The sequence below is a fragment of the Rana temporaria genome, chromosome 4, assembly GCF_905171775.1.
Source record: "Rana temporaria chromosome 4, aRanTem1.1, whole genome shotgun sequence".
Taxonomy (NCBI): domain Eukaryota; kingdom Metazoa; phylum Chordata; class Amphibia; order Anura; family Ranidae; genus Rana; species Rana temporaria.
In genome coordinates, this window is record NC_053492.1 from 473,723,009 (window position 1) to 473,740,508 (window position 17,500).

At 50.4% G+C, this 17,500-nt stretch overlaps 1 protein-coding gene across 2 annotated transcripts in view; it reads right to left on the bottom strand.

The window, feature by feature from the left end:
- Window positions 1-17,500, bottom strand: part of BTBD9 (BTB domain containing 9) — a 226,423-nt gene that overhangs the window by 187,892 nt on the left and 21,031 nt on the right. For both annotated transcript variants that reach the window (XM_040351810.1, XM_040351811.1), the window contains exon 6: window positions 16,143-16,262. In XM_040351810.1, the coding sequence (XP_040207744.1) occupies window positions 16,143-16,262 (120 nt within the window). The remainder of the gene's footprint in view (window positions 1-16,142; window positions 16,263-17,500) is intronic.

A 17,500-nucleotide genomic window follows, 5' to 3' on the forward strand; every position in this document is an offset into this window, starting at 1 on the left:
TAGTAATAAACTCGTCCGGCGTGAATACAATGCACAACAAGAATGTAATTACGGAACAATTAGCAGTGAGCTGCACTTGGACACCAAAGAAAAAAAAACAAAAAAACAAACAAAAAGGAGAGAGATGCGTTGTGCCGCCTGGAAGACAACCCAAAAAAGATCGCAACCAGAGAGCCTCCTGTGTGTTACTGGAAGTGAAAGTGTCAGAGTATTTAACCACTTCAATACCGGGCACTTACACCCCCCCCCCCTCCTGCCCAGGCCAATTTTCAGCTTTCAGCTCTGTCGCTGTTTAAATGATAATTGCGCGGTCATGCAACACTGTACCTAAACAGAATTTGTATAATTTTGTTCCCACAAATAGAGATTTATTTTGGTGGTATTTGATCACCGATGCGTTTAGTTTTTGGTAAACAAAAAAAAAAAAAAAAAGACAGAAAATGTTGTAAAAAAAAAAAAAAAAAAAAAATGTTTTATTTTGTTTCCGTTATAACATTTGTTTAATAATTTTTGTCCTTCACTGATGGAACTGATAAGGCGACACCAATGAGGTGGCACTGATGAGCACTGATGGGCACACATGAGTGGCACTGGGGGACACTGATGGCACTAAAAGGCTGCACTTATGGGTAATTATGAGTGGCACTGATGGGCATCCCTTGTGGCACTGGTACACATTGTGGATGGGCACCGATTGGCAGCTGCCTGGGCATTGATTGGCATTTCCCTGGTGGTCTAGGTGACATACATGGTGGTCCAGCGTGGTGGCCATCCCAGGTGGTCCATTCTGGCATCCTGGTGGTCCTGGGCGGGCATCCAAGGGGGGGCTGCGCTGATAAACAATCAGCACAGACCCCCCCTGTCAGGAGAGCAGCCGATTGGCTCTCGTCTACTCATGTCTGTCAGACGCGAGTGAGGAAAAGACGATCAACGGCTCTTCCTGTTTACATCGTGATTAGCCGTGATCGGACACGGCTGATCAAGTGGTAAAGAGCCTCCGTCAGCCTGAGATCGATGTAGGGGTGTGTCAGACTGGGGGGGGCACAGCAGGCGTTATCCTGCTGGACGTCATATGACGTCCAGTCAGGATAACGCAACCACTGCCCGGCCGTCATTCTGCTATAGGTCGGGCGGGAAGTGGTTAAAGGTCCGGTACACCCAAAACGGATATTAAAAAGTGGTTGTAAACCTCCAAAATGAAACATGAACAAAGCATATCCTTCTATAGTGTCTCCTTGCCTCAATCCAAAGTAGCGGGTGTGAGTTCTGTCTCCTCTGCTATCCGCATGAGTCACTTCTCTCAGTTTTTGCCAACACCAAGGGATGCTGTCCTGACATGGGCATCCCAGGAGGCTGACCTATTCCCCCGATCGGCAATTATGTGCTGCAACTGAAAGCCATGAATTTAGCTGGCAGTTGTGGCACAGCACAAGGAAAGTGTGATGACGTCACTGTCGGAGGCTCCACCATGCGCGTTTCGTCACAAGTGGACGTCTTCCGGGGATTGGCTGATCCCCAGAAGCTGGCTGCTTTAATTCATTTTTATTCACTTAGTTGTTATTCAGTTTCTAGCGCAGAGCTTGCCCTCGGGCTTCCCCTTTTTTTAAACTTTGCACGTATCGGTAAAATTGTTGCACCACCATGCAAAGCATCGCAGGATCAGCACCACTTCTGCTTGTAGGTGGGCAATAAAAATGCAGAATAACCTCAAAATTAACCCGCAGCAAAAGCAAGGAGAGGTGGAGCCATTACCCATCAATGCCAGCATAGAGCACTGGAGGGGGGAGGGCAGGGAGCTTCCATTGAGAGGAAAAGGTTTCAGGCATTTCCAATAGAAAATCAATTAAAATCTGTGACACAGAGAACAAAAAATAACTAGAACTAATTAGAACTATAAAGAGATAATAATAATAATAATAATAAAAAAAGTGAGATTTCAATGGGACTTTAACCCGTTTACTGCCGCAGTAGTATGTACTACAGCACGTCAGTAAAGCGATAGCCGCAATAGATGCCATTAGCCGTTTTTTTTTTTACTTGGATTCTGCTGGCTTTGCTCTTTGCTGTAGAGGAGCAATAAAGCCGTCTGATCACTTCTACAGACCGCTGAAGAGGCAGGATGGGTCACGAGGCTCCTGGAGCTCCCTGAAGGCTATAAAAATGACAAGCGCCGGCCGCTCTAGGCGTTTTACTTTTCAGCCCTGTTAGTGCTTTAGGGAACTTGAATGTGACAACAGGTTCACTTCAAATGAAAAAAGAAAGCCAAGCAGCAAGTAAATGCAGCCCCTGGTGTGCCGCTGCGTCTGGCAGCAGGGACCGGGCAATTATCTCTGCTGCGGTCCCAAACCTCTTCTCAAGTTGTCAGGAGCGGCTGTGTGAGAGGAGAGAGGACATTGCTGCTGGGATGTGTGTGCAGCCCATGTCCACCGCCCAGGAACAGAGACACCGCCCAGACACCGCCCAGACACCGCACAGGAACACAGACACCGCCCAGGAACACAGACACTGCCCAGGAATCACCCAGACACCGCCCAGGAACCACCCAGACACCGCCCAGGAACCACCCAGACACCGCCCAGGAACCACCCAGACACCGCCCAGACACCGCCCAGGAACACAGACACTGCCCAGACACCACCCAGGAACACAGACACCGCCCAGACACCACCCAGGAACACAGACACCGCCCAGGAACACAGACACCACCCAGGAACACAGACACCACCCAGGAACCCAGACACCACCCAGGAACCCAGACACCACCCAGGAACCACCCAGGAACACAGACACCACCCAGGAACACAGACACCGCCCAGGAACACAGACACCGCCCAGGAACACAGACACCGCCCAGGAACACAGACACCGCCCAGACACCACCCAGGAACACAGACACCACCCAGGATCACAGACACCACCCAGGAACACAGACACCGCCCAGACACCACCCAGGAACACAGACACCACCCAGGAACCCAGACACCACCCAGGAACCACCCAGGAACACAGACACCACCCAGGAACACAGACACCGCCCAGACACCACCCAGGAACACAGACACCACCCAGGAACACAGACACCACCCAGGAACCCAGACACCACCCAGGAACCCAGACACCACCCAGGAACCACCCAGGAACACAGACACCACCCAGGAACACAGACACCGCCCAGGAACACAGACACCGCCCAGGAACACAGACACCGCCCAGGAACACAGACACCGCCCAGACACCACCCAGGAACACAGACACCACCCAGGATCACAGACACCACCCAGGAACACAGACACCGCCCAGACACCACCCAGGAACACAGACACCACCCAGGAACCCAGACACCACCCAGGAACCACCCAGGAACACAGACACCACACAGGAACACAGACACCGCCCAGACACCACCCAGGAACACAGACACCACCCAGGATCACAGACACCACCCAGGAACACAGACACCGCCCAGACACCACCCAGGAACACAGACACTGCCCAGACACCGCCCAGGAACACAGACACCGCCCAGGAACACAGACACCGCCCAAATACCACCCAGACACCGCACAGGAACACAGACACCGCACAGGAACACAGACACCGCCCAGACACCACCCAGGAGCACAGACACCGCCCAGACACCACCCAGGAGCACAGACACCGCCCAGACACCACCCAGGAGCACCCAGGAGCACAGACACCGCCCAGGAACACTGACACTGCACAGATACCACCCAGGAACACAGACACCGCCCAGGAACACAGACACTGCCCAGACACCACCCAGGAACACAGACACCGCCCAGACACCACCCAGGAACACAGACACCGCCCAGGAACACAGACACCACCCAGGAACCCAGACACCACCCAGGAACCCAGACACCACCCAGGAACCACCCAGGAACACAGACACCACCCAGGAACACAGACACCACCCAGACACCGCCCAGACACCACCCAGACACCACCCAGACACCACCCAGACACCACCCAGGATCACAGACACCACCCAGGAACACAGACACCGCCCAGACACCACCCAGGAACAACCCAGGAACACAGACACCGCCCAGGAACACAGACACCGCCCAGACACCACCCAGGAACACAGACACTGCCCAGACACCGCCCAGGAACACAGACACCACCCAGGAACACAGACACCGCCCAAATACCACCCAGACACCGCCCAGGAACACAGACACCGCACAGGAACACAGACACCGCACAGGAACACAGACACTGCCCAGACACCACCCAGGAACACAGACACCGCCCAGACACCACCCAGGAGCACAGACACCGCCCAGACACCACCCAGGAGCACAGACACCGCCCAGACACCACCCAGGAGCACAGACACCGCCCAGGAACACTGACACTGCACAGACACCGCCCAGATACCACCCAGGAACACAGACACCGCCCAGACACCACAGACAGGAAAAAAAACTGAGTTGTTATGCATCCTGTGAATAGACAAGAGCCTACTGAGAGCCACACTTGGCTCTGGAACTACAGATCCCAGCATTACAAGAGCTCCAATAGACCATGCTCTTCAGACACGTTTCGTCCCCCCAGAGATCCTCTATGATTAGGCCCCATTGGTTGAAATGCATCATAGGGCGTGGCCTATGGGAAGGGGCTGTGGCTGAGGTCCTTCTCTACCTTGCAAGCACTCAGAACTGTCTGGTGTGTGACATTCACTCAACAGTTACACCACTTCTTAGATTAGCATATATGCTGGCAGCCCATCTAGAGTGGGACAACCGAGCTATAAAACTTAGTTACCACATTTCATCCAATCGTTAATGGACACCGGACAGCTCTGAGTGCTTGAAAAGGAAGAGAATGGCCTCAGCCCCAGCTCCTCCCCATAAACCATGCCCTTCAAAAGAGTTTGGTCCCCCAAGATATCCTCTATGACTAAGCCCCAGGGGTTAAAATGCATCAGAGCGTGGTTTATGAGGAGGGGCCGTGGCTGAGGCCCTGCTCTACCTTGAAAGCCCTCCGAACTGTCTGGTGGGCGGTGTTCACTCATCCTTAGTTATACTGCTTCTTGGATCAGCACATACGCCAGCACCCCATCTAGAGTAGGAAAATAGAGCTATAAAACGTAGTTACTGCATGTCATCCAATCATGAGTGAACAAAAATGCAGTGTCCGCACCGCTCCACCTCTGCTGGCGTATGTGCCAAATCAAGGTGCAGTGTAACTACTGATGAGTAAATGCTGCACACCGGACAGTTCCGAGTGCTTGAAAAAGGTAGAGAATAGCCTCGGCCGCAGCTCCTCCTAATAGAACATGCCCTTCAGACACGTTTCGTCCCCCCAGAGATCTTTTATGACTAAGCCCCATTGGTTGAAATGCATCATAGGGTGTGGCTTTTGGGAAGGGGCCGTGGCTGAGGTCCTTCTCTACCTTGCAATTTACTCAGAACTGCCTGATGGACGACATTCACTCATCATTATTTACACCACTTCTTGGATTAGCATATATGCTGTCACCCCATCTAGAGTGGGACAACAGAGCTATAACTTAGTTACTGCATTTTATCCAATCATTAATGGACACCGGACAGCTCTGAGTGCCTGAAAAGTAGAGAATTGCCTCCCCATAGACAATGCCCTGCCAACATGTTTCGTCCCCCCCAAAGGTCCTCTGACTAAGCCCAAGGGGTTGAAATGCATCAGAGCATGGCCTACGGGAAGGGGCCATGGCTAAGACCCTTCTCTACCTTGCAAGCACTCAGAACTATCCGGTGTGCAATATTCACTCCTCTTTAGATTCGCATATATGCTGGCACCCCATCTAGAGTGGGACAACAGAGTTATAAAAAAAACGTAGTTACTGCATTTCATCCAATCCTTAATGGACACCGGACAGCTCTGAGTGCATGAAAGGTAGAGAATGGCCTCCCCATAGACCATTCCCAGTCAACATGTTTCGTCCCCCCCTCCCAGAGGTCCTCTATGACTAAGCTCCATGGGTTGAAATGCGTCATAGGTTGTGGCCTATTGGAAGGGGACGTTCTCTAACTTTCAAGCACTCAAAACGCATTCACTCATCAGTTACATAGCTTCTTGGATTAGCATATATGCCGACACCACATCAAGAGTGGGACAACAGAGCTAAAAAAAACGTAGTTACCGCATTTCATCCAATCATTAACCACTTGCCCACCGGGTTAATTCTGGCACTTCTCTCCTTCATGTGAAAAATCACAATTTTTTTGCTAGAAAATTAATCAGAACCCCCAAACATTATATATTTTTTTTTTAGCAGACATCCTAGGGAATAAAATGGCAGTCATTGCAATACTTTTTGTCACACCGTATTTGCGCAGCGGTCTTACAAGCGCACTTTTTTTGGATAAAAATCACTTTTTTTAATTAAAAAATAAGACAATACATTTTGCCCATTTTTTTTATATATTGTGAAAGATAATGTTACGCCGAGTAAAATGATACCCAACATGTCACGCTTAAAAATTGCGCCCGCTCGTGGCATGGCGTCAAACTTTTACCCTTAAAAATCTCGATAGGCGACGTTTAAAAAATTCTACAGGTTGCATTTTTTGAGTTGCAGAGTAGGTCTAGGGCTAGAATTATTGCTCTCACTCTAACGATCGCGGCGATACCTCACTTGTGTGGTTTGAATACCGTTTTCATATGGCGGCGCTACTCGCGTATGCGTTTGCTTCTGCGCGCGAGCTCGTCGGGACGGGGCGCTTTAAAAAAATTTTTTTGGGTTTTCTTATTTATTTTTATTTAGTTTTATAATTTTTTACACTGAAAAAAAAAAAATAAAAAAAAAATTGATCACTTGTATTCCTATTACAAGGAATGTAAACATCCCTTGTATTAGAAAAAAGCATGACAGGTCCTCTTAAATATGAGATCTGGGGTCAAAAAGACCTCAGATCTCATAATTAGACTTAAATGCAAAAAAAAAAAATAAAAAAAAAAAAGTCATTTTTTCAAATGACAAAAAAAAAAAAAATGTTTCTTTAAGAGGCTGGGCGGGACTGACGTTTTGACGTCACTTCCGCCCAGCAGAGCTATGAGGACGGGTGAAGGAGATTTCTCCTTCAGTCCCGTCCCCGCTCAGCTGCCGGACACATCCGATCCCCTCTGCCGCTACCGACGGCTCCGGTAAGCGGCGGAGGGCGCGGGAGAGCGGCGGGAGGGGGGGGGGGCCCTCTCCCGCCACCGATAACGGCGATCTCGCGGCGAATCCGCCGCGGAGACCGCCGTTATCGTGTACACCACCGCCCCCTGAAAAGATGAATATCTCGGTTGTGGCAGCAGCTGCTGCCGTTATCGAGATATTCAACTTTAAAAAGAGGACGTCTTTTTGACATGGGGCGGTGGTCAAGAGGTTAATGAATGGACACTAGACAGCTCCGAGTGCTTGAAAGGTAGAGAATGGCCTCATCCACAGCTCCTCCCCAACGACCAAGCCCTTCCAAAGCGTTTCGTCCCCAAAGACATATTCTATGACTAAGCACCATGGGTTGAAATGCATCAGAGCGTGGCCTACGGAGGGGGGCCGTGGCCCGAGGCCCTGCTCTACCTTGCAAGCACTCAGAACTGTCCGATGTGCGACATTCACTCATCATTAGTTACACTGCTTCTTGGATTAGCAGACAACAGAGCTAGAACGTAGTTACTAAATTTCATCCAATCATGAGTGAACTGACACAAATGCAATGTGTGCTTGGTGGAGCGCCGCTCCACCTCTGCCGATGTATGTGCAAATCCAAGAAGCAGTGTAACCAATGATGAGTGAATGCCGCACATCAGACAGTTCTGAGTGCTTGAAAAAGGTAGAGAACGGCCAAAGCTCCTCCCAATAGACCATGCTTTTCGGACACGTTTCGTCCCCCCAGAGATCCTCTTTGACTAAGCGCCATTGGTTGAAATGCATCATAGGAGTGAGGCTTATGGGAAGGGGCCGTGGCTGATGTCCTTCTCTATCTTGAAATTCACTCAGAACTATCCACTCAGGTCACACCGCTTCTTGGATTAGCATATATGCCGTCGCCCCATTTAGAGTGGGACAACAGAGCTATAACTTAGTTACTGCATTTTATCCAATCATTAATGGACACCGGACAGCTCCGAGTACATGAAAAGGTAGAGAATTGCCTCCCCATAGACCATGCCCTGCCAACATGTTTCGTCCCCCCAACGGTCCTCTGACTAAGCCCAAGGGGTTGAAATGCATCAGAGCGTGGCCTACGGGAAGGGGCCATGGCTAAGGCCCTGCTCTACCTTGCAAGCACCCAGAACTGTCCGGTGCACGACATTCACTCATCATTAGTTACACTGCTTCTTGGATTAGCATACGCCGCCACCCCATCTAGACTGGGACAACCGAGCTATAAAAAAACGTAGTTACCGCATTTCATCCAATCATCAATGGACACTGTACAGCTCCGAGTACATGAAAAGGTAGAGAATTACCTCCCCATATACCATGCCCTGCCAACATGTTTCGTCCCCCCATCAGAGGTCCTCTGACTAAGCCCCAGGGGTTGAAATGCATCAGAGCATGGCCTATGGGAAGGGACCGTGGCCAAGCATACACAGCATTTTATCCAGATACAGTAAGCTCCTAACCATCTCTTTTTAGGGAGGCTGGAAGGACTCATGGATGGGGAAGAGTTGAGAACGCCTGGTGGGTGAGCTGGTGCAAATCAGCTATGCCTGAAAGAAAGGCTCAGCCCTGGACACCTCGGGCCAGATTCTCGTAGAAACGGCGTTGGCGTAGTGTAAGCCATTTACACCACGCCACCGCAACTTACTGGAGCAAGTGCCGTATTCTCCAAGCACTTGCTCCGTAATTTGCGGCGGCGTAGTGTAAATGGCCCGGCGTATGGCCGCGTAATTCAAAGGGGGCGGCTTGTATTCAAATTAAGCGCTCCCCCGTGCCGATTGAACTGCGCATGCGCTGGGCTGAAAAATAGCCCCAGTGCGCATTCGCTCCAGCTCACGACGGAAAACGTCAATGAGGCCGACGTGAGCGTCATTGACGTAAAGTCGTATTCAAGAACGACTTAGTAAAACGTCGTAACCGACGGAAAAAGACGGCGCGGACCCGACGCCATACTTAACATTGCATTCGGCGGACTGGCGTAAGGTTACCCCTCATATAGCTGGGGTAACCTTACGCTTACTACGTAAACGACGACGCGGCGCAAATTCGTTCGGGAATCGGCGTATCAGGCTCATTTGCATAGTCAAATGAGACCTGAACGTAAACGCCACCTAGCGGTCAGCGTTGTATTGCATTTAGGATCCGACGGTGTAAGTGACTTACACCAGTCGGATCCTAGCCCAATTCCGGCGTATCTTGTTTTGCGAATACAAAACAATGATACGCCGGCGGGAATTTCGAATTATGCCGGTGTATCTGTAGATACACCGGCGTAACTTTTGAGAATCTGGCCCCTCCTGTTTAATTCTGATAGGTTCTTCTCTTTAATAAGAAAATTTCAATGAGCTACACAACGTTCATTGGAACATAACCAGCGACTGAAGACAAGAGATTTACATAACGTGTCCCATGTAACCACACCCCCTACGAGCATCCACAGCAAAAACTGCAAATCTCAGCCTATTCATCCAACACCCATCAAAACACCTTATTGGCGGTTGCCTGAAAAACGCAGGAAGAAGGGCGGAGCTCCGGACAAGCCGAGCTAAATGACTCCGCTTTGTACAATATAGACGCATAATCAATCGCCTTTGCCGCGTCTGTTCCAGACCACGTACGGCTCAATGCATTATAACAAACCCAACAATCCATCACGGGGGATGTAAAAACGGAAAGAAAAGGCTTTTAAAAAATTTACTACCAAAAAAAAAAAAAAAGGCCTGATGCAGAAAATGTCCGGTCAAATTACCGAAACCCCCGAAAAACGCGCCGCTCTCCCGTCTCGATCTGCATCTTAAAACATCTATTTATCTGGCATCCAACCGGTGCCTCTATTCCCGGATCGGGCACCGCGCCAGAACGTTCTGTTAGCAAGGTGGGGGCCGCTGTTCCTCCTTTTTTTTTTTGGCAGTTCTACCTACGGGATCGCCGGGGCTTAAACGGCGGCCATGCATTTCGCCCTGACAAGCTGCTTACAGGACGTGCAAAACAGAGGAAATGCGGGCTATTTTTCGCCGTCTTTTAAAATGTGACAATGCAAACGGCCTGGATTCAGCAGAAAAAAAAAAAAAAAGTGTGAAGCGAAGAACGCTTGCGAAGCCTCTCTGCGCTGCCCCTTAATGAGCTCCCCCGAGCCACGGGCGAACCAATAACAAATTGTCCTCCCCGTGCATCACGTATCGGAGAAATTGGACAGAAATAAAAGGAGAGAAAAGCCTGAAGCTTGTCAGAGGAAATTAATTGAACTTCGGCATGCCAAGAATACACTGGTAATAAAGCCACCCCCGGCAGAATTAAGGTTCTCATACCGTGAGATAGCGGAGGGGAGGGAGGGGGGGGGGTAAAATCCCCAAATTTATAGCTGTAATTTGTTCAGAGTTTTTTCAAAAGTGCTTGCTGGTCTTTCTGCGTTTTCTGCTGGAATCCCAGAGGAACCATGAAAGGAGCAATAAGGACGACGCTAAGCAAAGGACCGCGTTCGGGAAAATTTGCCCCGGCTTTTTTTTTTCCCACTCTCCGCTTGTAAATATGAATTTCTGCTGCTTCATTTGGGACCTGGGTTTTTTTTTTTAAAGAACGGAGAGTTTTTCTGGACCCAGAGTCTCCGGGTACCTCCTATGCAGAGGGAGGCCAAAGCATGGCTCCAGGAACCAACAGTTCGTTTTAGGGATGCACCGATATATCGGCACCGATACATATCTGCTGAAAACAGCCGTTTCGGCGACATTGCGAAACAGCTTAAAAATTGCCAATATGGGCATCGGGTGCCCGTAAAAAAAATTATGGCCGCTGGGCTGTCACGGCTCCGTCCTCTGCCTATGGCGAGTGTCACTGCCAAAGTGTCCCTCCTGACTCGATCGGCTATTCAAAAATGGCGCCGGGTGGCCGGGCCCGGGAAAGCTCGTATCCGCTCGGCGCATGCACAGATACATAATGGCGCCACCCGGCGCCATTTTTGAATAGTCGATCGAGTCAGGGACACTTTGGCAGTCCAGCCCTGCTTCAAGGTAATAAAGAAGATGGTGGCAGAAGGTGATGGTGGCACTGTGGCAGGAGGTTGTGGGGCAGGAGGTGGGGGTGGTGTTTTAACATACAATTAAAAAAAAAAAAAAAAAAAAAAAAAAAAAAAAAAATCGCTGATCGCCACCATTAGTAAAAAAAAAATAATAATAATAATAAATAAAAATGCAATAAAACTATCCCCTATTTTGTAAACGCTATAAATTTGGCGCAAACTAATCGATAAATGCTTATTGCGATTTTTTTTTACCAAAAATAAGTAGAAGAATACGTATCGGCCTAAACTGAGGAACAAAAAAAGAATTTTATATGTTTTTTGGGGGATATTTATTATAGCAAAAAGTAAAAAATATAGAATTTTTTTCAAAATTGTCGCTCTAGTTTTGTTTATAGCGCAAAAAATAAAAACCGCAGAGGTGATCAAATACCACCAAAAGAAAGCTCTATTTGTAAAAAAAAAAAAAAAAAAGGACGCCAATTTTGTTTGGGAGCCACGACCGCGCAATTGTCAGTTAAAGCGACGCAGTGCCGAATCGCAAAAACTGGCCAGGTCCTTTACCTGCCTAAAGGTCCGGGTCTTAAGTGGTTAATGAAGGTATAACATTTAGCAACTTATTGCTACACTTAAGAGGCGCCTCTCATTTTATACCCTGTAAAGAAAATGCTTTGATATACAAGTGCTTTGGATTACAAGCATGTTTCTGGAACGAATTTCAAATAACATTTAAAAAAATAAATAAATAAATAAATAAATAAATATACCCCATTTTTTTGGGGATAATATGAAAGATGTTACGCAGAGTAAATAGATACCCAACATGTCACAATTTAAAATTGCGCACGCTCGTGGAATGGTGACAAACTACAGTACCTAAAAAACCTCCATAGCCATAGGCGACGCTTTAAACATTTTTACAGTTTACCTGTTTAAAGTTAAAGAGGAGGCCTAGCGCTAGAATTATCGCTCTCGCTCTAACACTTGCGGCAATACCTCACATGTGTGATGCGACCGCTGTTTACATATGTGTGACCGACTTACGCATGTGTTCGCTACTTTTCTTATTTCATTTAACTACTTTTTTTTACACCGTCCCTTGAATTTTGTGTTTTGATCACTTTTTTTCCCCCTATTACAAGGAATGTAAACCTAATAGAAATAAGGATGACAGGTCCTCTTTATGAGGAGATCTGGGGTCAAGAAGACAGCAAACATCATCTTTACCTTTAAAAGCAAAAGAACAAAAAGAATAAAAAAATAAGTTAAAAAAATAAAACGTGTTTACTTCCAAACTGGCCTGGAAGTGACGCCCCTCCGTTCTCCAAGGCCATAGAAGCGATCAAATGTATAATATAATAGAAATATAATCAAAATCATATAAAATTAACATTAAAACACTAATTATATATATATATTTTTTATAATTACCCAATGACACTCGGGGGTTAGGGGGGTCCCAGAACGACACTTGGGGGGGGGGGGGGGGGGGGTCCCAGAACACCGACACTTGGGGGGGGGGGGGGGGTCCAAGAACAACGACACTTGGGGGGGGGGGGGGGCCCCCAGAACAATGACACTTGGGGGGAGGGGGGCCCCAGAACAATGACACTTGGGGGGAGGGGGGCCCCAGAACAATGACACTTGGGGGGAGGGGGGTCCCAGAACACCGACACTTGGGGGGGGGGGGGGTCCAAGAACAACGACACTTGGGGGGAGGGGGGGTCCAAGAACAATGACACTTGGGGGGAGGGGGGCCCCAGAACAATGACACTTGGGGGGAGGGGGGCCCCAGAACAATGACACTTGGGGGGAGGGGGGTCCCAGAACAACGACACTTGGGGGGAGGGGGGTCCCAGAACAATGACACTTGGGGGGGGGGGGGGCCCCAGAACAACGACACTTGGGGGGAGGGGGGTCCCAGAACAATGACACTTGGGGGGAGGGGGGCCCCAGAACAACGACACTTGGGGGGAGGGGGGCCCCAGAACAACGACACTTGGGGGGAGGGGGGTCCCCGAACAACGACACTTGGAGGGAGGGGGGGTCCCAGAACAATGACACTTGGAGGGGGGCCCCCAGAACAATGACACTTGGAGGGGGGCCCCCAGAACAATGACACTTGGAGGGGGGCCCCAGAACAATGACACTTGGAGGGGGGCCCCAGAACAATGACACTTGGAGGGGGGCCCCAGAACAATGACACTTGGGGGGAGGGGGGTCCCAGAACAATGACACTTGGGGGGGGGGGGGGTCCCAGAACAATGACACTTGGAGGGGGGCCCCAGAACAATGACACTTGGAGGGGGGCCCCAGAACAATGACACTTGGGGGGAGGGGGGTCCCAGAACAATGACACTTGGGGGGAGGGGGGTCCCAGAACAATGACACTTGGGGGGAGGGGGGTCCCAGAACAATGACACTTGGGGGAGGGGGGCCCCAGAACAATGACACTTGGAGGGGGGCCCCAGAACAATGACACTTGGGGGGAGGGGGGGTCCCAGAACAATGACACTTGGGGGGAGGGGGGTCCCAGAACAATGACACTTGGGGGGAGGGGGGTCCCAGAACAATGACACTTGGGGGAGGGGGGTCCCAGAACAATGACACTTGGGGGGAGGGGGGTCCCAGAACAATGACACTTGGGGGGAGGGGGGTCCCAGAACAATGACACTTGGGGGGAGGGGGGTCCCAGAACAATGACACTTGGGGGGAGGGGGGTCCCAGAACAATGACACTTGGGGGGAGGGGGGCCCCAGAACAATGACACTTGGGGGAGGGGGGCCCCAGAACAATGACACTTGGGGGGAGGGGGGTCCCAGAACAATGACACTTGGGGGGAGGGGGGTCCCAGAACAATGACACTTGGGGGGGGGGGTCCCTGACACTTGGAGGGGGGTCCCAGAACAATGACACTTGGAGGGGGGCCCCAGAACAATGACACTTGGAGGGGGGCCCCAGAACAATGACACTTGGGGGGAGGGGGGCCCCAGAACAATGACACTTGGAGGGGGGCCCCAGAACAATGACACTTGGAGGGGGGCCCCAGAACAATGACACTTGGAGGGGGGTCCCAGAACAATGACACTTGGGGGGAGGGGGGTCCCAGAACAATGACACTTGGGGGGGGGGCCCCAGAACAATGACACTTGGGGGGGGGGGGGGTCCCAGAACAATGACACTTGGGGGGAGGGGGGTCCCAGAACAATGACACTTGGGGGGAGGGGGGCCCCAGAACAATGACACTTGGGGGGAGGGGGGTCCCAGAACAATGACACTTGGGGGGGGGGTCCCTGACACTTGGAGGGGGGTCCCAGAACAATGACACTTGGGGGGGGTCCCAGAGCTCCTTGGATATAGGACAGGCTGAGCCCCTCTGCAATGAAACAAATAGGATCTTTCTGAAATCCGGAGGAATCCATTTCAGGCTAGAACAATAGCGCCCTCGTCTGGATCATCTCTGCACTGCATTTACATCAACAACTCGTGGCACAATCTGAGCGGACAGTTTTCTGACACCATGAATCGGGCAGACAGGTGAGGAGAAATCAGATTACATAACAGGAGCCGATTACACATCCGATTTACATCTCCTAGGGCAAGGTTTGTCAACTCCAGTCCTCAAGTACCCCCAACAGGTCATGTTTTCAGGATTCCCCTCAGAGCACAGAGGGGGGTGTCACCATAGAGAGCAGAGGGGGGGGGGGGTGTCACCATAGAGAGCAGAGGGGGGGGGGTGTCACCATAGAGAGCAGAGGGGGGGGGTGTCACCATAGTGAGCAGAGAAGGGGTGTCACCATAGAGAGCAGAGGGGGGGGGGTGTCACCATAGAGAGCAGAGAAGGGGTGTCTCCATAGAGAGCAGGGGGGGGGTGTCACCATAGAGAGCAGAGAAGGGGGGTGTCACCATAGAGAGCAGAGAAGGGGGTGTCACCACAGAGAGCAGAGGGGCGGGGTCACCACAGAGAGCAGAGAAGGGGGTCACCACAGAGAGCAGAGAAGGGGTGTCACCATAGAGAGCAGAGGGGGGGGTGTCACCATAGAGAGCAGAGGGGGGGGGTGTCACCATAGAGAGCAGAGGGGGGGGTGTCACCATAGAGAGCAGAGGGGGGGGGTGTCACCATAGAGAGCAGAGGGGGGGGTGTCTCCATAGAGAGCAGAGGGGGGGGTGTCACCACAGAGAGCAGAGAAGGGGGTGTCACCACAGAGAGCAGAGGGGGGGTGTCACCACAGAGAGCAGAGGGGGGGTGTCACCACAGAGAGCAGAGGGGGGGTGTCACCATAGAGAGCAGAGGGGGGGTGTCACCATAGAGAGCAGAGGGGGGGTGTCACCATAGAGAGCAGAGGGGCTCAGGTAAGTAAAACGGGGGGGGGGGGGGGGGGGGACACACGGACACTGCAAGGTGTTTTTTCACCTTAATGCATCCTGAAAAAACACGAGGGTTTACAACCCCTTTAACTGAGACTATTAAATCAGTGGGGTTTAGTTCCACTTTAATTTGGTTGTAAACCTCAGACATGAAATATGAACAAAGCACATCCCTCTATAGTGTGTCGTTGTCTCAGCCCAGAGCACCGAGTGTCATTTCTGTCCGCTGTCTCCTTCCTCCGCTATCAGCATGAATCACTTCTGACAAGTTTTCCTGACACCAAGAGAAAAAAAGGTGACAGGGGAGGTGACCGACAGCCTCAGCTCTCCACCCCTCTGCTTTTCAGAGCAGAGAGAGCCCTAAAATTCTGCACTTTGAATGGATGTAGAGGAGAGAAGACAGCAGATAAACAGATACAACTTATACAGGAGGATTGTTTTCATCTCTGTGGCCAGTCACTTCACTGGGTGTATATATATATATATAAAAAAGGACACAAACTAGACACAAAGTATCTCTGCACTTGCAAGCTATCCATCCCAACAGAGGAACGTAAAAGATAGAAAGTGATGCCCGGCGGGGGGCGGGGCACTTACCTGCAGACCCGGGCGGGGAAGTAGAGCTTCTGCCAGGAACGACAAAAGAATTGTGAATGATCGATGACTCGGATCCAGTCCAGTTCATCCATGGAGACCTCGATGTAGTAGGAGTACGACCTGCCGCCAAGGAAGGACATCAAACTCAGTACATCAGTGGGAGGCGCCCAACTTTAAGCAGATCTAATGGTATATTTTACCCCCCATCTCATCATTAACCACTTAAGGACCGCCTCCTGCACATATACGTCGGCAGAATGGCACGGCTGGGCACAAGCACATACCTGTACATCCTCTTTAAGTGCCCAGCCGCGGGCGCGCGGCACGTGACCGCCGGACCCATGCACCCGATCGCCGCTGGAGTCCCCGGAGCTGAAGAACGGGGAGAGGTGAGTGTAAACACAGCTTCCCCGTTCTTCACAGTGGCGCTGTCAGTGATCGTCTGTTCCCTGATATAGGGAAACAATCAATGACGTCACACGTCCAGCCCCCCTACAGTTAGAAACACAGATGAGGTCACACTTAACCCCTTCAGCGCCCCCTTGTGGTTAACTCCCAAACTGCAATTGTCATTTTCACAGTAATCAGTGCATTTTTATAGCATTTTTCGCTGTGAAAATGACAATGGTCCCAAAAATGTGTAAAAATTCTCCGATGTGTCCGCCATAATGTCGCAGTCACGGGGGAAAAAAAAAAACGCAGATCGCCGCCAAATGTAGTAAAAAAAAATATATATATATATATTAATAAAAATGCAATAAAACTATCAACTACCAACACAATAGAACACATTTGGGATCAATTTATGGACCTTGCTTTGTGCACTGGTGAGCAGTCATGTTGGAACAGGAAGGGGACGTCCCCCAAACTGTTCCCACAAAGTTGGGAGCATGAAATTGTCCAAAATATCTTGGTATGCTGATGCCTTAAGAGTTCCTTTCACTGGAACCAAGGGGCCAAACCAAACTGCAAAAAAAAAAAAAACACAACCATAATCCCCCCTCCCTCCACCATAAAGACATGGAGGAGCGAGCTTGGGGTGGAGGATCTTGACTGGCTGCACAGATGCATTAAGGTGAAAAAATTAGAAACTTTACAACCCCTTTAAGTGTGCGACTGTGGGGGGGGGACATTAGAGTGTAAGCTCCTCTGGTACAGAGACTGATGTGATTGGCTCAGTGTTTATTGTACAGCACTGCGGTATATGTCAGAGCTATATACATGTATAATAATAATATTATACATGTACAGTATATAGCTCTGACATATACCGCAGTGGTGCACAGAGAACACTAAATCAGTCACATCAGTCTCTGCACCAGAGGAGCTTACACTCTAATGTCCCCCACACAGTCACT